The sequence below is a fragment of the Adiantum capillus-veneris genome, chromosome 19 (assembly GCF_014529385.1).
Source record: "Adiantum capillus-veneris isolate H3 chromosome 19, ASM1452938v2, whole genome shotgun sequence".
Classification (NCBI taxonomy): domain Eukaryota; kingdom Viridiplantae; phylum Streptophyta; class Polypodiopsida; order Polypodiales; family Pteridaceae; genus Adiantum; species Adiantum capillus-veneris.
The window spans coordinates 111,985,163-112,002,524 of record NC_140949.1 but is presented as its reverse complement, the minus strand read 5'-3'; the positions used below and the strand labels follow the sequence as shown (position 1 = coordinate 112,002,524).

The 17,362-nt window shown below is 44.9% G+C and overlaps 1 protein-coding gene across 2 annotated transcripts in view; it reads right to left on the bottom strand.

Annotated features, from left to right (window-relative positions):
- TPR7 (Tetratricopeptide repeat (TPR)-like superfamily protein) overlaps window positions 1-15,591 on the bottom strand; it is a 39,809-nt gene extending 24,218 nt beyond the window's left edge. Inside the window, exon 1 of one of the 2 annotated variants that reach the window (XM_086491119.1) lies at window positions 15,330-15,591. In XM_086491119.1, the coding sequence (XP_086347245.1) occupies window positions 15,330-15,413 (84 nt within the window). In that variant the 5' untranslated portion in view covers window positions 15,414-15,591. The remainder of the gene's footprint in view (window positions 1-15,329) is intronic. The other variant, XM_086491120.1, reaches the window with a different exon arrangement.
- Between the last annotated feature and the right edge of the window lie 1,771 nt (window positions 15,592-17,362).

Genomic DNA, 17,362 nt, shown 5'->3' with positions numbered 1-17,362 from the left:
TTCAGTAGCATAACAGCCCCTAGACTTGCGCGAAACCAATTCCCCTGCTGGAACTCGCTTCTACTGGCGTATACCCTCTGATTCCTGCCCAAAAACAGTAAATTCAGCACGCTGTATTTACTGGTTTTTGCCCTGTTTTCAGCCCCAAACAGTCCCCTAAATGTCCTCTGCCAGTGGGGCACGATTCCCAAAGGTTCTGGCTTCCGTATGGCTGAAAAACAGTAAAATTACAGCGCAGTGCACCTGTATGGTGAGGTTATGACCCTCACCAGTGCCTGCTTTGGAGTAGCAGTTAGCTACCCCTGTTCCTACTCAAGGAGGCTCTTGCGTCAGCACAAAAGCATGAACCCACACAGCTGTACATAAGTCAAATGAGGAGCCCTCTTGTGGGGCATCACATAACTGCACGTAGGGGAGAGAGAGAGCAGTGTGTAGTGTGCAGGGCATCACTCCTAGCACCACACTGTACATGACAGGGAAAGGAAGCACTCCATAGCTCTTAACCTGTGACAAAAGTTGAAATGAGGCCTCTCCCAGCTTAAAAATCAGCGCCCATTTTTCTGCAAGGGGAAAGTTCATGAAAAATCGACACTTGGCGCATTTACAAGCATTTGCCCGTTTCTGGTTCGCCGCTTAAAAATATCCTGACTGGTTGCCCGGTTGACTTCGCGGCAGAGTTGTAAAATGTTCCCCTAGTCATACGGGAGGTAATGGCGCGAACACATTTCACGGCCCAAAATAGCAGTTCCCTAAATTTTAGGAGATGCTTCCGTTGGGCTCCCACTGGTCTTCTGAGCATCTATCCTCATTGGGACCACATCCAAAAGTGCAATGTGGCACAACTGTCGGATACTTTTTGTTGGTAGTCCCACCTTGACTTTACGCCTTAATTGAGTTCACTTTCTAGTATCCACCAACTTGCTAAGTGCGACGGGGGGACCTATATGATCTTGCTCTGAGCCTAGACATCCTCTTACCATACGAATTCCAGTGCCGACCACTACCCATCTACGGGTGAAACTACCGTTCACATTGGCCATGCAATGTCCGACCGTTTGCTACTTCAAGAAGAGGGTCTCAAAAACAAAACAAAAACCAACAACTAAAGTTAGCAGTTGCCACGTCCTCGTGACATAGTTAACAGTCGCCACGTCCCCGTGACATACAACCAATGCCATGGGTGGCCAGCCTGGAGACACTAGCCGTACAAGGAAGTGCCCTAGACATGTGTGAAGCAACATAGTGGTGTAAATCTAACACCCCCTCTCAGCACTTGATGCTGAACAGACCGCGTGAAGCCGAAGATGTGAGGCAAATGATGAAGATGTCTGTTGCAATGTCCATTGAAGGACAACACTCCGATGAGCTCCGCAAGTGTAGCAACAGTCTGGGGTGTACCGACGGCGAAGAGATCTCCATGGTAAAGTGTCGTCACGAGCAATGTAGCAAGTTGCTGTACTTTGCCGATACATGGCAAAGATACTGCATGAAGGTCCCGAACTGAGTGTGAAAACAATTCCTTGTCGTGAAAGAAGTGCCAATAGACCTGCAAGTGTCCTACCCAAGAGGATCTATGGTGTCTGTAGTCAAACCGTCTAGAGAAAATGGGGAAGCCCAAGAACCATCATGAGAATGATCGGAAGCCTGTCAATGCATGAACCTGCGACCCAGTGTAGCCAGGTGGCTAAGCTGTGTAAAACTCGAGGAAGGCCAGATGTAGCGATCTGCGCCGTAAACGTCCTTCGAAACAAGGAAAGACGGAGTAAGCAGTCTGCATTGTAGAAGCTACCGTAAGCTGCAGCAGTCACTGATAGACCGCACGAACCACCACCGGATGGTGTCCTGTCAGTAGGTAGGGTAATCCAAGATGAGGGGAAAGCCAGACTCAACAGTCTACGCTGTGAAGGGCCTCTCACAAGAGGTGTAGTCAGACCAAGCTGTCTGCACCGTAATCATCTTGTAGAAGTAGGGAAGCCAAACTGAGAAGTCTGCGCTGTGAAGAACCTTTGAGAAGAAGAAAGGCCAGACCAATCTGTCTGCACATTCTTGCCTATATATCCTACCTCCAATCCTCCAGTGTCAACCAAAATAGAATCCGCGCCAACAACGCCACAAAACCACATCTCGGTGTGGCTCTCAATGTGAATGAGCTTGTCGGGGGATAAGTCTGCTGTAAGGTTACCAAGGGTGAGTGTAAGCAACTCTGAAGGTCTCAATTCAAGTGATCAGGAGTGTAGAAGAGCAACTGCACTACCATCCAAGCCAAGCTCCAGGTGACTTCGGATGTACTTGCGGGATGCCTGATCTCCCGCATCTCGCGGGTAAACTCTCCAAGAGAGTCCAAAGAACTGAAGTCCCACTCCAGTCTGTAGATACAAGCAATGAACCTGTCCAAGAAGAGATCCAAGATCCTCTCCCTAAGTCCATGTAGATGCTCCTGTGTAAGCAAGTGATCTAACGTGTTGCCGTCAAGTGGTAAGTGTTTGTCCACCCAAGATGGTGGTGTCTTTTCTGGGAATGTCGGAATCCCATATGCCATGAGCATGGCCATATCTCGTGTGAACCATAGTAACAGGAAATGGCCATTTTTAGGTCTCCGTTCCCCGTTCCCATCCCAATTTCCTGTTCCGGATTCCCGTTCCGTGTTTCAAACGTGAGTATCAGAAACAGGGAATGGCATTTCATGCATGTTGTCGTTCCCCATTCCCGTTCCGATTTCACGTTCCGGGTAACTATGGTGTGAACTCCTCTGATGAGTGCATAAGTGTGTCCATGGAAAACCCCAAGTCACCACCCCCTCTGGAGTGCGCCACCGCCAAATGAGGACTGGAATGATCTCCCAATGTCACGTGACACATCCAATCCTGTGTGTCCGTGGACAAGCTACAGCATGACAAGGGTTCAGTTCAGTCAAGTGAGTCTTACAAGATGGTGAGCGAGTTTGTTCGAGCGATGAAAAAGGCGAGCGAGTCCCTCAATAAAGTTATTTGTGAATTAGAGACATTTTTAAATGTGATAAGGGAAAAGAGACATAATAAGTGAAGTGTCTTAGGATGTGGTCAAGAAGCTTGGTGTTTGTAGCTCTATGATGTAAGGCTTCTTGCAACTCCTTAGGCTCCTTATAGATACAGAATTTGCATCTTACATGTACAAAATTTGTGGCTCTATGATGTGGAGTTGCCTTAGGATGTGGTCAAGAAGCTTGGTGACATCTCTTGTAAATATATGACGCTACAATGCTCAAAACTAGGTGTAGGGACTTTTTTTTTGGGGTAGAGAGCCTTAGGATGTGGTCAAGAAGCTTAGTGTTTGTTTTTGTAATTATATGATGCTCACAGGGCTCAAAACTAGGTGTGGGGACTATGGTTAACCAATTCTGACCAGTTAAGTGCAAACCCTAGCTTTTTAAGAGGAATACAATTGTGTGCTATGATCTTGCCACAACCCTTTTACTAACTCTTCTTGAAATACCTTGCAACTTCGCTTTTGTCTTGGACTACTCCCTTTAAATATGTTCTAAGACCTCATGCATGTCAAGCTATGTTCACAAATCCAGAAGACAACAATCAGTTACCACAAGGTTAGGCAGATCTATGACAGATAGATATGTTAATAGCCTCTCAATCAATTTAACTGGCTTGTATAAGCACCTGCTAAATTCTTGGAAATGAACTCCATTTTACTTAGATTTTTCACTTTTGTGGCTTTAAGAGGCTTCTATAAAAAAATAATTTAATAGTTATTTAGATGTCCAAACAAAAAACCCTCTTAGGGAAATCCGCACAACACATAGTATGAGTTGATAAAAAAATGTCAAGAAAATAAATCAAGGGTTGAAGTTGATTTTCTGCATGGCCATCTCTAAAGACTAATTTAATAAAATGCATATAATTTTATTGAATTGATTCAATGGTAGACCTATTTGTTTTTGAATTACAAACTCACACTTCTTTGAAAATTCCCTCAATAAGTATATAATGAGCCTATCACACTTCAGTGTTGCTTACATAAAGACACTCATGCCTTGGACACATCCTAACAAGATGCTCAAAGAGTTTCATGAAGTTTTTATGTCATATGCCAAAGTTATGCTTAAAATACTAGAATCTAGGCATGAGCCACTTTAAGGGCACCACCCGCTTTTGTGGCCCACTACAATACTAGTGTTAATTACATGGATAAACTGTTAGTCAAGTCTGGTAAAAAGTAGTAGAAAACTCATACCTCGATACTCTGGTTGAGATGGTCATGAGGAAGTTGGGTTGCTTGAGCTCATCATGCATTGGGCACATCACTTCATCATTGCCATTGCATACGTCGTCATCGATGTAGTTGCAGTGGGTGCATCCACAGCTAAAGGGTCTCCACAAGTTTTGGCAGAAAGAAAAAAGAGGAAAACAGGTTTGGCCCATTGGGATAAATAAAAGACATTGCGAAAGCTTAGTGAGCGATGTGTGTGGAACAAGGCAAACGAGTGGGCAATAGCCACGGTGGTCAGTCGTATGCATGCAGTCGATTCTTTTTGCTGCATTGTAAGGATAAGGATCTTGTGTCAGGAAAGTGACTTTATTAGAGAAAATTAAAGGGATCTTGCTGGAGTGGCTATTTAGCACAACAAGTTTGGGCTTATACAGAGAAGTTAAAATAGCTACATTTGTCAACTAGCAATGTTGATGCTAAATTAGTGATTCTCTCATGTATGAATTCTGCATTGGGTCTTCCTAAAGCTCAAAAGGAATGTGTAAAGCATGGAAACTTAAACCTCAGTGCATGAGGTTAAATTGTAATGGAACCAAAAGGATAGTGTGGAAAAAGGACAGCGTAGCGTTAAAAAACTGTCTTGTTCCTGCTCCGCCGCCTGCGCCACAACTTGCAAGCATTGCCGGTCCGCTGCTGAAACCAGTCCGCGCCGGCGCGGACTGGTTTCGCGGACTGGTTTCAGCAACGGACCGGCAATGCTTGCAAGTGTGGGAATAGGCAGTAGTACGACGTTATCACAGGCGGTACAGAGTTCGAATGAGCAGCGAAAACAACCTGTAGCTTACTGGCAGCATCCCGCAATGCGTTCGCAGTTCATAGCAGTCCCTCAATGTCCTGTTCTGAGCACATCAAAGGGCGACTTCCTCATTATAGGTGTAACAAGCTGCATGACGAGCTATTAGGGCTACCCAGCTAATTGCTAGCTCGGGCTGATTTTTTAAAAAATAATACAAAAACTGCTTTGTATAGCGCAGAATAAGAACCTTCTACATAGTGAGCTGAACTTGCTCAAACCAGTCCGCGCCGGCGCGGACTGGTTTTGACAGGTTCACAAAGGCCCTTCCTTGTATAGGCAAAACAAGCTGCATGACGTGTAATAGGCGAAACAAACCGCATGACGAGCAAGACCAGCTCCTGCAACGTGAAGCCGTGATTAGAAAGGAGCTGCTCATTCTCAATGACGCATGAGGAGGATTGAGTTTGGACAACCTCAATTGCATTCCAGGCTCCCTCCTCGTCGATGAGGACCAGATCGCTCGTGCTCGCAACCTGAGTATGCTGAATTGCGGATTAGGTGTGCTACCAAATAGGTTTATTTTGCTACACTAAGTGTTGATTCCATGCTGCGCATATGTCTGCAAACAAAATTGTTGGTTGCTATTGAAACGTGCGCATAATTTTATGCCATGTAGAGGAAGTAGTAGTAGCAGCAGGAGTTCGAGGAGCACAGAGTTGGGACCAAAGGCATTGAGTTTCAAATAGACTTAGTGCATGGGCATACAAACCCTTATGACAACACCCTACTCAAGCTATCTTTCGCACGTACAATAAGAGGTGTGATCGGAAAGAAGCTGAGGGATTTGCTCTCCCCTTTCCGTTTCTAACCATCGCAATATTATACTGGCTATGGTGACGAGGGTGGCGAAAAAATGTGTGAAGAGACAGCTAGTGGGGAGGAAGACAAAGTGGGACCCCATAGCCAGTCCAATTATAAAGTGCGGTAGGTGGTAATAAGGTCCTGGAGCTCCACATAGCCTTATAAGAGATGGCGTTCTGACGTTGTCCTGCTTGTAGAATAAAGGGTCCTCTTGATGCTTTGTACAGGAGTGCAATACCTAACCTTAAAGAACAGTTTTCTCAAGCATGCATCAAGAGCATCTCGTCCAATGAGGTATGCCTCATAGGTATGAGATCTTGGAGGCATGTAGGCTGCTTCACCAATAGCAGGATTGGGAGTAGCAAGAGCATGAAATGCTAAGTGGGTAGCAACTAAAAGGGGTAGGGTCTATGTGGGTTGAATGCCCACATTAGGTTTTGCAGCAGCCAAGTTCCCAAGGAAGACCTCGGTGATGGTTGCATCACCATCAGCATCGGTGTCTACAACATGGCATGTCAAGGAGGGTCGAGTAAATTTTCATGCAAGAAGGGTCTGCACTTTAATGGAAGAGCAAGGTATGGTTTGAACAGTCGTGGGGCCACCGGCCTTGAAATTGGGATACCTCACCATAATAGAGGATCCATAGAAGGCTTGGTAGGCTTATTGCAAGGCATGTTGTGATAGCAAGGGAATATTATTTGCAGAAAGGCATGGTGGGATCACTCCTCTCGCAAGTGTGTTAGGATCATTGTAGGTTATTGCTCCGATGATACCATCATAGACTGAAAAAGAAGAATAAGAGGAGATTGATAGTGACAGAGGAAACATGCAGAGGCCTAGGCAAGAAGGCAATGTATACAATTGATTCCACAAGTATGGTTAGGGTGGGTTCATAGTAGGTGGCAGAAGGAGAGTATTGAAAAGCAGTCAATAATTGCAAGCCATGTAGGAAAAGGGGCTCACAGCATATCACGACAGTGACATAATTTCATGCCAACTCACGGTAGAGAATTCCCTTTTCTTCTTCCGACCCCGGCCCCCCTCACAATGTCTCACCCTTGCAAAGAAGACAAAAACATATACATAGACAGCTCTCTCTCTCTCTCTCTCTCTCTCTCTCTCTCTCTCTCTCTCATGTAATAATTAACCACTTTGAATATGCTTCTGTGACTTGGGATTTTGTTAGGGCCTCAACATGTAAAGATGTTTGAAATTTTGATGCTTTCGTTGTTTTGTGTTCATTTTCTGTTGAGATGCTAGTTGAATCCAGTATGACATGATTATTTTCTTCAATATACCTTGCTCTAGCATCAATTTGTCAAGGGTGTTGCACATATTTGCTCGAAAACTTGCTTCGCTCGTTTTTAGTTGCTCGTTGAATGGAAAGCCCCCAGTCAAGTCAGTCTAGAATAGGAAGTGATCTGGAACTTTTGTGAGTCTGTTCGCAGACTGTGCATGTCCAGACACTTAGAGTAGATGCATATCCTCTGGTTGCACACAGCATGACCATCAGATTTCCATCAGGAGCATTTTTACAGTGCATAGACCTATTTTCCCTATTTTTGACATTTTTCACTTATTATTTTTAAGTGACTTTTGTTGGAAAGTAGGTAGGGCAAATTTACTAAGTTTGTATAAGTAGAAACCTAGCGCTAGCACTTTCTGGCAAAAGAGGCAGCAGGAGCACACGTTCAACAGGAAACTTCTCAGCAAAACCCCACAGAGGCCTAGCATTTTGCAAGAGACTGCAACACCTAGCATTTTTGGACCAGATCAGCCGGCGTTTTTGATCTTGCAGGTTTTTGGCGACAGCAAGAAGCAAAAGACTCCTAGCGTTAGCAGATTTGCACAGCGACAGCAGATCAGCCCTAGCATTAGTAGATTTCCACCACAAGTCAGATTTTCAGCCCTAGCGTTTTTGCATCTGCAAGGCACTTCAGCGTTTTTGCAGATCTTCGCGACGGAATCCCCACAAGCATCAACGTTTTCAGTTTTCAGCAATCAGTACCCGCAGTAGAACCCCCCAACCTCGCAGATCTCACCTTCCCGCAGCAAATCCTCGCCACATGGTCAGATCCCGCGAAGTTTGCAGTTTCAGCCCGGAAAGCGCAGATTTCAGCATCTGCGTTTTCAGCGCGTCGTCGTCGCATCGTCGTCATCGACATCGTCACCGACATAGAGTCAGAATTCAGCAGATAAAGATTTGCAGATTTCAGCCCGTCTCGTCGTCGTTCTCATCGTCGGCAAGTCCAAGCATTGTAGAGATTTATGCAATCATAAGTAGACCGCTCTCGCCATAGAGAGTGGGGCCCTTGGAGGAGGATTTGACAACACCTCGGGTGTCGTATTCTTCTCTGTCTATCTCTCAGTCTTAGCACCTTCATTCACAGTGTTCACCACTTTGTTTGTGTCCATTGCACTCTCTCACTAAAGGAACGGAAGGCTCTCCCTTCGTAAGTAAAAGGAACCCTCGAGCACAGTTCGGAGCACTCATCTTGAGCAAAGTTCAACATTCACTTCCGCTGCACCTTACATTGATATCAAAGCTTTGGCAATGTTCTGTATCAGTCGAGGAAAGAACCACAAGAACCACATAATGTTTTTTGCTTGTTGCCATCGCACGTAACCCAAGACCTCTTGGGCGTGTCGATTCCTAATCGTGTTTTTGAAGAGTGACAGGAAACCCAAGAAAGAAGGGCTTCTCCAACCTCCCCTTGTTTCTCTTTTCACTCATTGAGGGCGGACCGTGCACTTAGCGGCCGGCCAATCGACATGAGGTGGAAAAAAGCAACCTTGGTGTGAGCGCAAGGCCGCCAAGGGGGTGCGCCCGCGGGAAAGAGCAAAACTCGGGTGAAGAGAATTTTCTCAAGATTAGTGATCTTTATTGCTCAAGGTTCCTTTTAGTTCTTAGGGAAAGAGAGAGCTTTCCGTCTTATGTAGAGTGCTGTGATCACGAACAAAGTGAGTGGATATTGTGTGTGCAAGTGAATGAGACTGAGAGAAGGAGAGAGAAGAGATACGACACCGAGAGGTTGTAAAACCCTCCTCCGAAGGCCCCACTCTCGTCGGCGAGAGTGGTCTACTTTGATTGCACAAAGGTGTACAATGAGAATGCAATGGACTGATGCAACTTGGACTATGCCGGTGACGACGACGGTGGTGACAACGATGACTCGATGGCTGAAACCTGTAGTCTTCTATCTGCTGTTTTTCAGGACTGTTTCGGTGGCTGAAAATGACTGTTTTGGCTGCGTTTTTATGGCTGAAAATGGGGGAGCACCTACAACCAACTTGGGGGCTGATCTGCTACTGTGCATAAGGCTGGAAACGTTGTGGTCTAATGCAGATTAGGGCTGTAAACAAAAACGCTGGCTGAATCTATCTCTTGCCAAAAACGCCAGGCACTTCTGGGTCAGAGAACCAAAAACGCTGGGCCTTGGGGCTGAAATCGCTGAGGATTTGCAAGGGGTAGCTAGCGTTAGTAGAAGCCTGTTGCTGCTGTAGGTAAAGGGTAAAAATGCCAAGCACTGGATGATGATGGCGATGCTTCTGGAGATGGAAACGCCAGGGATGAGGGAAGGATGGCGATGGTCTACTGCTGGGGGGGAAGGGGGGGGGGGGGGGGGGGGGATTTACTGCTGAGAAGTTGCCTGTTGAGCGGGAAACTCCTGCTGCCTCTTCTGCCAGAAAGTGCTAACTTGGGTTTGCTTATAATTAACTTAGCAAAATTGCACTACCTACTTTTGTTGGAAAGTCACTTAAAAATAATAAGTGAAAATAACCAAAAACAAGAAAATAGGCTAAATGCACTAGAAAATCCCCCTAACTGATGCTAATGGATTTTGATGGGAATACCGATGATCATGCTGTGTGCAACCGGAGTATATGCATCTATGCTAAGTGACTAGGCATGCACGGTCTACGAATACCGTCGAATAGACTCACAAAAGTGTCAGATCACTGCTAATCTAGACTGACTAGACTGACTGAACCCTGCTGTGGTGTAGCTTGTCCACGGACACATAGGGTTGGGATGTGTCACATGACATCCTCTCCTTTTCAAAGTGAGGTACTGGTACCGAACTGTATGGCGTCCAGGGAGATCGCCAACAGCATCCGGAATCCTGGAAGGGACTCTTCGCCGGCCCACTCTGATGTGTGGGTCGTGCGGTACTTCATAAAGGTCTGCAATGCTTGCGTCTTTGGGCCACGCCGAAAGCGACTCAAAGTCTTCTATGGCTCCTTCGATGCTTCAACTTCGTCTAGAGTCCTGCTTCTTTCGTCTTCAAGAATCTCCATGGCTGAAAATTCCTGAAACCATCTCCAACACAAAACCATGAACATACCCATTCCATGTAAAGTGAAGGAAAAAAATCTTGTCTTCTCTAAAGACTGTGTATGCAATGTAGATGAACATAGAGACGGAGTGACAATCCGTTCATCAAACACATGCAAACAATAAGATCGAATCTTTTCTGTTCCCATGTTTCAATCACTTCCATATGACAACTTAACGCCACTGGAGAGGCCAACTCCATACAAAGAAGGTGGCAAAGGTGTGACATTCACGACCTTTACAGGGTTTGATGACAGGAAGAAGGCTCTCTCATTCCTCCAGCAGTTTGACAAGGCCTATGCAGGGGGAAACTTTACAGAGGCTTCAAAAGTCCGCAAGGCAGCCACTTTCTTGCAGGGAATGTGGGACAATGGTGGACAACTTTATTGCTTCAAGGGCAAGCTCCGTCCACATGGATTTACTTCAAGCAGATTTTTGCAGCAGCATGGTTATCTGATGACTTTGAAGCAGATGTCATGACAGAATGGCACCAGCTTAATGCTGCCACTTGCAAGAATCCGGATGACTAAAATCGAAAGTTTTGGAAAGCCCTACTTCCAGTAACTTCCTATAGGTTTGTGCCATTGACAGAACAGATTGAAAAATACTGTTGTGGCCTACCCAAAGGATTGAGAAAGTACTGCACCAAGACCAAAGTCACTACTTTGACGCAGCTCATCGAGGTAGCAAACACTGGCAATGGTTTGCTCAAGGGAGAAGATTGTGAATTTAATACTGGCGTCAAGGAAGAATCAACCAAGAAAAATCTAGCGAAGAAGGACATTCCCAATGAGGTTCCTAAGGGGACTTAGGAGCCAGCCAACGCAGGGAAAGGCAAAGCTACGGCTGAATCAGAAAAGGGACCAGCAAAGAAATGGAAAAGACGTTTACCTCGCAAGTCGGAAGAGCAAAAGAAGGTCCTGAGGTCCGAGAACAAATGCTTTATCTGTGAGCAGCCTGGCCACATTGCTTACAATTGTCCTCAAAAGAAAAGGCCAGCTGATTCTGAAGACAAGGAGGACAGGAAAGGAAAGAGGCCCATGGCTGGTCTAGTGCCAGATATGGTGGGCGACAAGCCAAATTCAGATGCAAGTGAGCTTTGCAAAGCATGGGGAAAGGTCAGGGATCAAACAGTGCTTATCTTCTTTGGTCCAAGTGCCAAAGCCAACTTCATTTCCCCAGAATTGGCTTCAAAGTTGGGAATCAGACCTGAAGAGATGGGGTTTACACCAAAGGCAGGTTTGGCATGTCCTGGCCATACAGAGGCTGTGACACCCATCATCGGAAACATATCCAGTCCTATGTAGATGCTGAAGAATTTTACATCATGCCACTGGACGGATGTGATGTGTTGCTAGGTATTCCTGGTTGTTTCATGTACAGGGAATCATGGATGCCTACAACAAAAAGATCACTGTACAGAGCAGGGGAAAGACTCACATTCTGGATGCAAAGCTTAAAGGGGAGTCTATTCCCACTGTATCAGCTTCTGCTATTACTTCTGTAATGAAAAAGCATCTTTCTGCGTACTTGGTTTTTGCACGTGAAGTGTCAGATTGTGATGAATCAAATTTATATATGCTAGATAAAGAAAGGTCAATGTTTTTACAACACTATAGTGACTATTTTTCCGATTCATTACCGTCTCAATTACAGCCAGAGAGACCCGAGGACCATGCGATAGCTTTGGTGCCAGGCAGTAGCCCACCAAATAAGCCTCCGTACAGGGTTAGTGCGGCTCAACAGAAAGAGATAATGAGCCAAGTACATGAGCTATTAGAAAAGGGGCTGATTCAACCTAGTTCATCTCCATTTTGTTCTCCAGTGTTGTTGGTGCAGAAAAAGGATGGCTCATGGTGTATGTGCATCGACTACCGTGCACTGAACAAGAATACCATCAAGAATAGGTTCCCTACACCTAGAATTGATGATATTTTGGACAAATTAGAAGAAGCAGCTATGTTTAGCAAGATAGATCTAAAGAGTGGGTACCATCACATCCGTATTAGATCAGAGGATGTGCACAAGACTGCTTTTAGAACAACATTTGGCCTTTACGAATTTTTAGTGATGTCCTTTGGTCTCACAAATGCTCCTACTACGTTCAATAGGATGATGGACACAATTTTCCGTCCACATCAGCAGTTTGTTGGTACATTCTTTGACGACATGATAGTCTACTCAAAGAATGAAGAGGAGCATAGGCATCACTTGGCCATTGTGTTCAAAGAGCTACACAGCCATAGGTTGCTCATCAATGCAAAGAAAAGTGAATTTTTTCTGGAAGAGATTCATTTTCTCGGACACATTGTCTCAAAGGATGGTGTCAGAATGGATCTTGCTAAAGTTGAAGCGATCAAGTCATGGCCAGATTTGAAGACGGTGCACGATGTCCGAAGCTTCTTGGGACTATGCTCCTATTACAGAAGGTTTATCCGAAATTTCGTTGAGATTGCTTCACCTTTACATGCTCTTCAAAAGAAGGCAGTCACCTTTAGATGGACACAGAAAAAGATTTCAGCTTTTAATCTCTTAAAGGAAAAGAGGACTTCAGATCCAGTCATTGTGCTACCAGATCTTAGAAAGTCATTTGTGGTCCAGTGTGACGCTTGTGGTAGTAGCATTGGTGTAGTGCTAATGCAAGATGGCAGGGTAGTAGCCTATGAGAGTAGAATCTTGCAAGGGCCAGAAAAGACTATGCAAGTCTATGAAAAAGAACTGCAGGCCGTCATTCATGCGCTCTTAAGTTGGAAACACTACCTGCTAGGTGCAGATTTCGTTGTCCAAACGGATCATCAGACCTTGCGATACTTCTTGACACAGGCAAAGTTATCTGAGAAGCATATGCGATGGGCAAATATCTTGTCCATGTTCCATTTCCGGATTGTGCATGTGGAAGGCAAGAAGAACGTTGTGGCTGATGCCTTGTCAAGGAAGCCACAAATTTCAGCTGTGTCAATTCCTTATCATCATGAACTTGATGATATGAGGGAACAGTATGCAAATGATGAAGATTTTGCAAGGGTCTTCGAGCAGCTAATGGATGGACAACGTCATGAACACTATCTTCTCAAAGATGGGTTCATGATGATGCATGGCAGATTGTGTGTCACAAAGCCATTGCGGCGCAAAGTTATGGAAGAGAGTCGTGTCCCACCGTATGCAGGGCATCGTGGTATCGATGCTACAGTTAAAGCGGTTGAGACATTCTTCTACTGGCCTACATTGAGAAGAGATGTGGATGCCTTTGTGCGAGAATGCCTAATATGCCAGAAGGTCAAGTCTGACAAGTCTGACAGGCAAAAGGCACCAGGGTTATTGCAACCACTACCTATTCCAGATAAACCATGGGAAAGTATTGCTATGGATTTTATCTTTGATCTTCCGAGAACGCACACAGGAAACGATGGTATTTGGACCATCATTTGCAGATTCAGCAAGCAGGCTCATTTTATTCCTGTCAGAAAGAAGATAAAGCCAGGTCAGATGGCACGCTTGTTTATGAGCAATATTTTCAAGTATCATGGCATGCCACAATCGATTGTTGGCGACCGTAATCCACGCATGACAAGTTTGTTCTGGAGAGGCTTGTTTGAGAATATGGGCACAATGCTCAAATTCTCTTCGTCATTTCATCCTCAAACAGATGGGCAGTCAGAAGAGGCAAATTCTACTATCCTAGATCTGCTGAAATGCTATGTGTCAGAGCATAAAGGAAAGTGGGAGCAGTATTTGCCATTGGTGGAGTATGCATACAATAATACAGTGCATTCATCAACTGGCAAGGCACCTTTTGAGATAGTTGAAGGTGGCAAGAAAGTTCCTCCCATACTGCATACAAAGGACAATATATTTGAAGCAGATAAGTATGTTCAAGACATGGATGAAATGTACAAGAAGGTCAAAGTGGCCTTAGAAAAGACTCAGGCAAAGCAAAAGAAAGCAGCTCATCGTCACCGTCGTGAAGTGGTATTTTCACTTGGTGATCGGGTGCTTCTACGCTTTGAAAAGGCAAGGTTAAAGAAGATGAAGGGCAAGGAAATACTGTTTCCAAAGCTCAGTCCTTCAGCAAGGAATTGTGCTCTCTACAACACTAGAGTCCTCGACTCCTCCAGTTCAGTTGGCCAATTGGCTTTTCCTTTTTGGTGCTCTTCTTGCAGATTATTTGGTGATGGTGGTTGCTTCTTACCTCTCATCTCGGACATCAATTGCTACCCTTTTCACATTATTCCTTGGGTCTATGGTTGCTAACATTACTAGTGGGCAATTTCAGCCCAACTTCGAGTTGTTGCTTTGACACTTGTGCAATTGTTCCTTTATGGCACATTGTTGGTGCCCTTTTGTCCCTCGTGGGTTTTGGAGTACAGCTACAACCTGTAGAGAGTACTTTTTCTGTGAAGTGCCTATCTTTCAAAGGCAACAATCATCCTCTCTTCGGTGGCCAGGCATCTTTTACTCTCCTTCGGAATGGTTTTTTCCGCCGGCCTTTTTTCAATCTTTAGTCTTTGCAGTTTCCACCATATCTACCCTGAGGGCCCTTTCACCTTTGTGGGTGCCCTAGAATCAGCACCATTTGGGCGTTCAAAGGGCATATCCAAGTAATAGAATCTGCATGACATGATGACCTTACTTTGATGTTTCATCATCTTTTCTAGTGTAACAAAACTTCAAGTCAAGAGATGGAAGAAAATAGGAATAAAACCCAGAACTCATGAAAAAGAAGTTAAGCACACCAAAAGAAAGTCGAGATTAAAAAAAAACTAGATTAAAAAAAAACTAAACATATAGAAGGATAGCCCAAATCAATTACTCATCCCACCAAAACAATAGTTTGGATTTCAATACGCATCACTCACAGGTTGCCAGAACTTAACAGTCCAGTATTATTCAGAAAACCTCAAAATAAGTCAATTTTCAGTTGTCAATAATACATACAAGAAGGCCAAGACAATGAATAACAAACTCTCCGTCACTGCCACAAATGGGTCCCCGATGGTATTACTCTGATATAAGAAGCCCGGTAGAAACCCACAATAGAGAACTCCATTAAAGTGGCGCATAAAGGAAGCATTTGCTCGAGAAGGCATATGTAGGGATTACGAAAGCAGAACGATAACACAGAAGAAGAGGGTTTACTTGTTGTTGCATTTTCATGAACTGATCGGGAGGAATCCGGCTAATCTGTTCCTGCGCGAGTCTAATCATCTCGGGATCCATCATCCGTGCTGATGTTGCTCCTGCAAGCGGCGAGGTATCAAGTAGAAGGGGGAGACGCGCAGATCCAGACAAACGTCTACAAAACTCGTGGGCGCAGACGGACGAAGTAGCGATGGCGCTTGCCTGTGCTTTGCACAGAGTGTGTGTGCTTTTTTCTTTTTTGGCTTGCCCAAAGGGCAAAGGCTATAGAGATCACTTCTCGTTTTGCTAACTAAAATATTTTTTGTTTATTTTATGTTCATTTTGTGGTTTTTTATCAAGCACCGCTTTGTGGCATGATTAAAGTGACTGGGAATGTGGCCACTATGCGCACAAAATGGGTATCCTAGGTGGTTGGTAGGAGTAGGGATATGGATTGCAGCAGTGTAGCATTTTAATTGGCTTGTGATGATTTTTGGAGGGATGGGTCTAGGTTTTCGAAGAGCGCATTTCTTTCTCGTCTGCAGCCCACAGTGGCAGAGGGATGGTGAGAGCTCGATAGGGTTGCTTGGGTGCGCATCCTTGTGCAGACCCCTTCAAGGCGGTGATGACCAGAGCGTGACCCGTTCAAGGCTGAGCGTTTGCAAGCTCGGCAGGGTGCAGCGCCATACCTCCCTCTCTCTCTCTCTCTCTCTCTCTCTCTCTCTCTCTCTCTCTCTCTCTCTCTCTCTCTGTGCTTTGACATTTGGGTCTTTTCATGTATCAGGTACGGGGCATTCTTCAAGAGGTATCTCATGGGTTGCCCAATTGCGGTCTCCATGGATCCTCAGCTCTCCAAGTTCTCATGCTAGCCAATCAGCGAAGTCTCTTGCAAACGCACAACTGTCGTGAGTTGATACTGCTCGCGAGCTTGACAGTTTGAGCGTGACCTCGAATTTGGTGCAGAAGCTGCATGTGGATACAATGCAAGAGCACATCTTGGCATGGTTGATGTGCAGATATATTGCAGAGGTAGGTGCAGTTATTTTTCCTTATATGTGCTATATTTCTAGCTTACCTTGCTTTTTATTACTTGTATTTTCTGTATCTAGCTTCGGATTGCAGGTATCGAGGTGGGTTTGCTAGGATGCAGCCGTAAGCAGTTGGCTGAGAGGGGCTGGGACGCAGTGCAAGGTATCGAGGTGGGTTTGCTGGGATGCACCCGTAAGCAGTTGGCTCACAGGGGATGGGACGCAGTGCAAGCATTAGCACTTGGAGATTAGTTTAACTAATTATTGGCTTCAGATAATGTCGAGGTTTCGGGTATGGACTGGGGCCGGATAGCCTTGGCTATGCTTCATGTCGTTTTCTATATTTATTAGTTGGTGTGGATTGGAATCGATAAGGGGTCCGATAGTTGATCGTGACGCAAGGAGAAGCTTTGTCTGTTCTTAGTGTTGAAACTGTTTAGAGTATAGTCGATTTCGGTGTTTATTCATGTTGTCTATGATAACATCTTTCTGATTTGACTTTGCAGATCCGCTGATGACTCCTTCCTTTGAGTACCTACACACATATCTATAGATCGTAGGCCCTCATTTTGGCTATTTGTACAACCCTGACACCTTTTCAATTCTGGTTTGTGGTTGCCGAACAAGCCCAAGGCCTCTCCTTGTATGCACCAGTTGATGTTCACTGATGAGGCTAATATCTAGGACTGTTTCTCTTTAAGCTGAGTGAGGAAAAGACTTTTGAGTGCCCTAGAATGTTTTGCTACTTTCATCTGCTTAGGTTCGCAAGGCAAATCTTGGAACAGTGTACTTTGCTTTTTATACTCCCGTGATAGCATCCTTGATGCTTGAGATTGGTTATGTTTTTTTATATTATTCACTCTTTCCGGTAATGTGAGAATTAGCACCCTTGTGTTTCCATCCCCTGTTGTCTTGTGCTTAAGGTCAGTGTTTTGTATGTAGTATTTGTCAAGTTCTTTGTGTCCTTAAGTATTTCTGTTATGCCTCTACAGGCAAACCAATAGAGCCTTTTATTTGCGACTT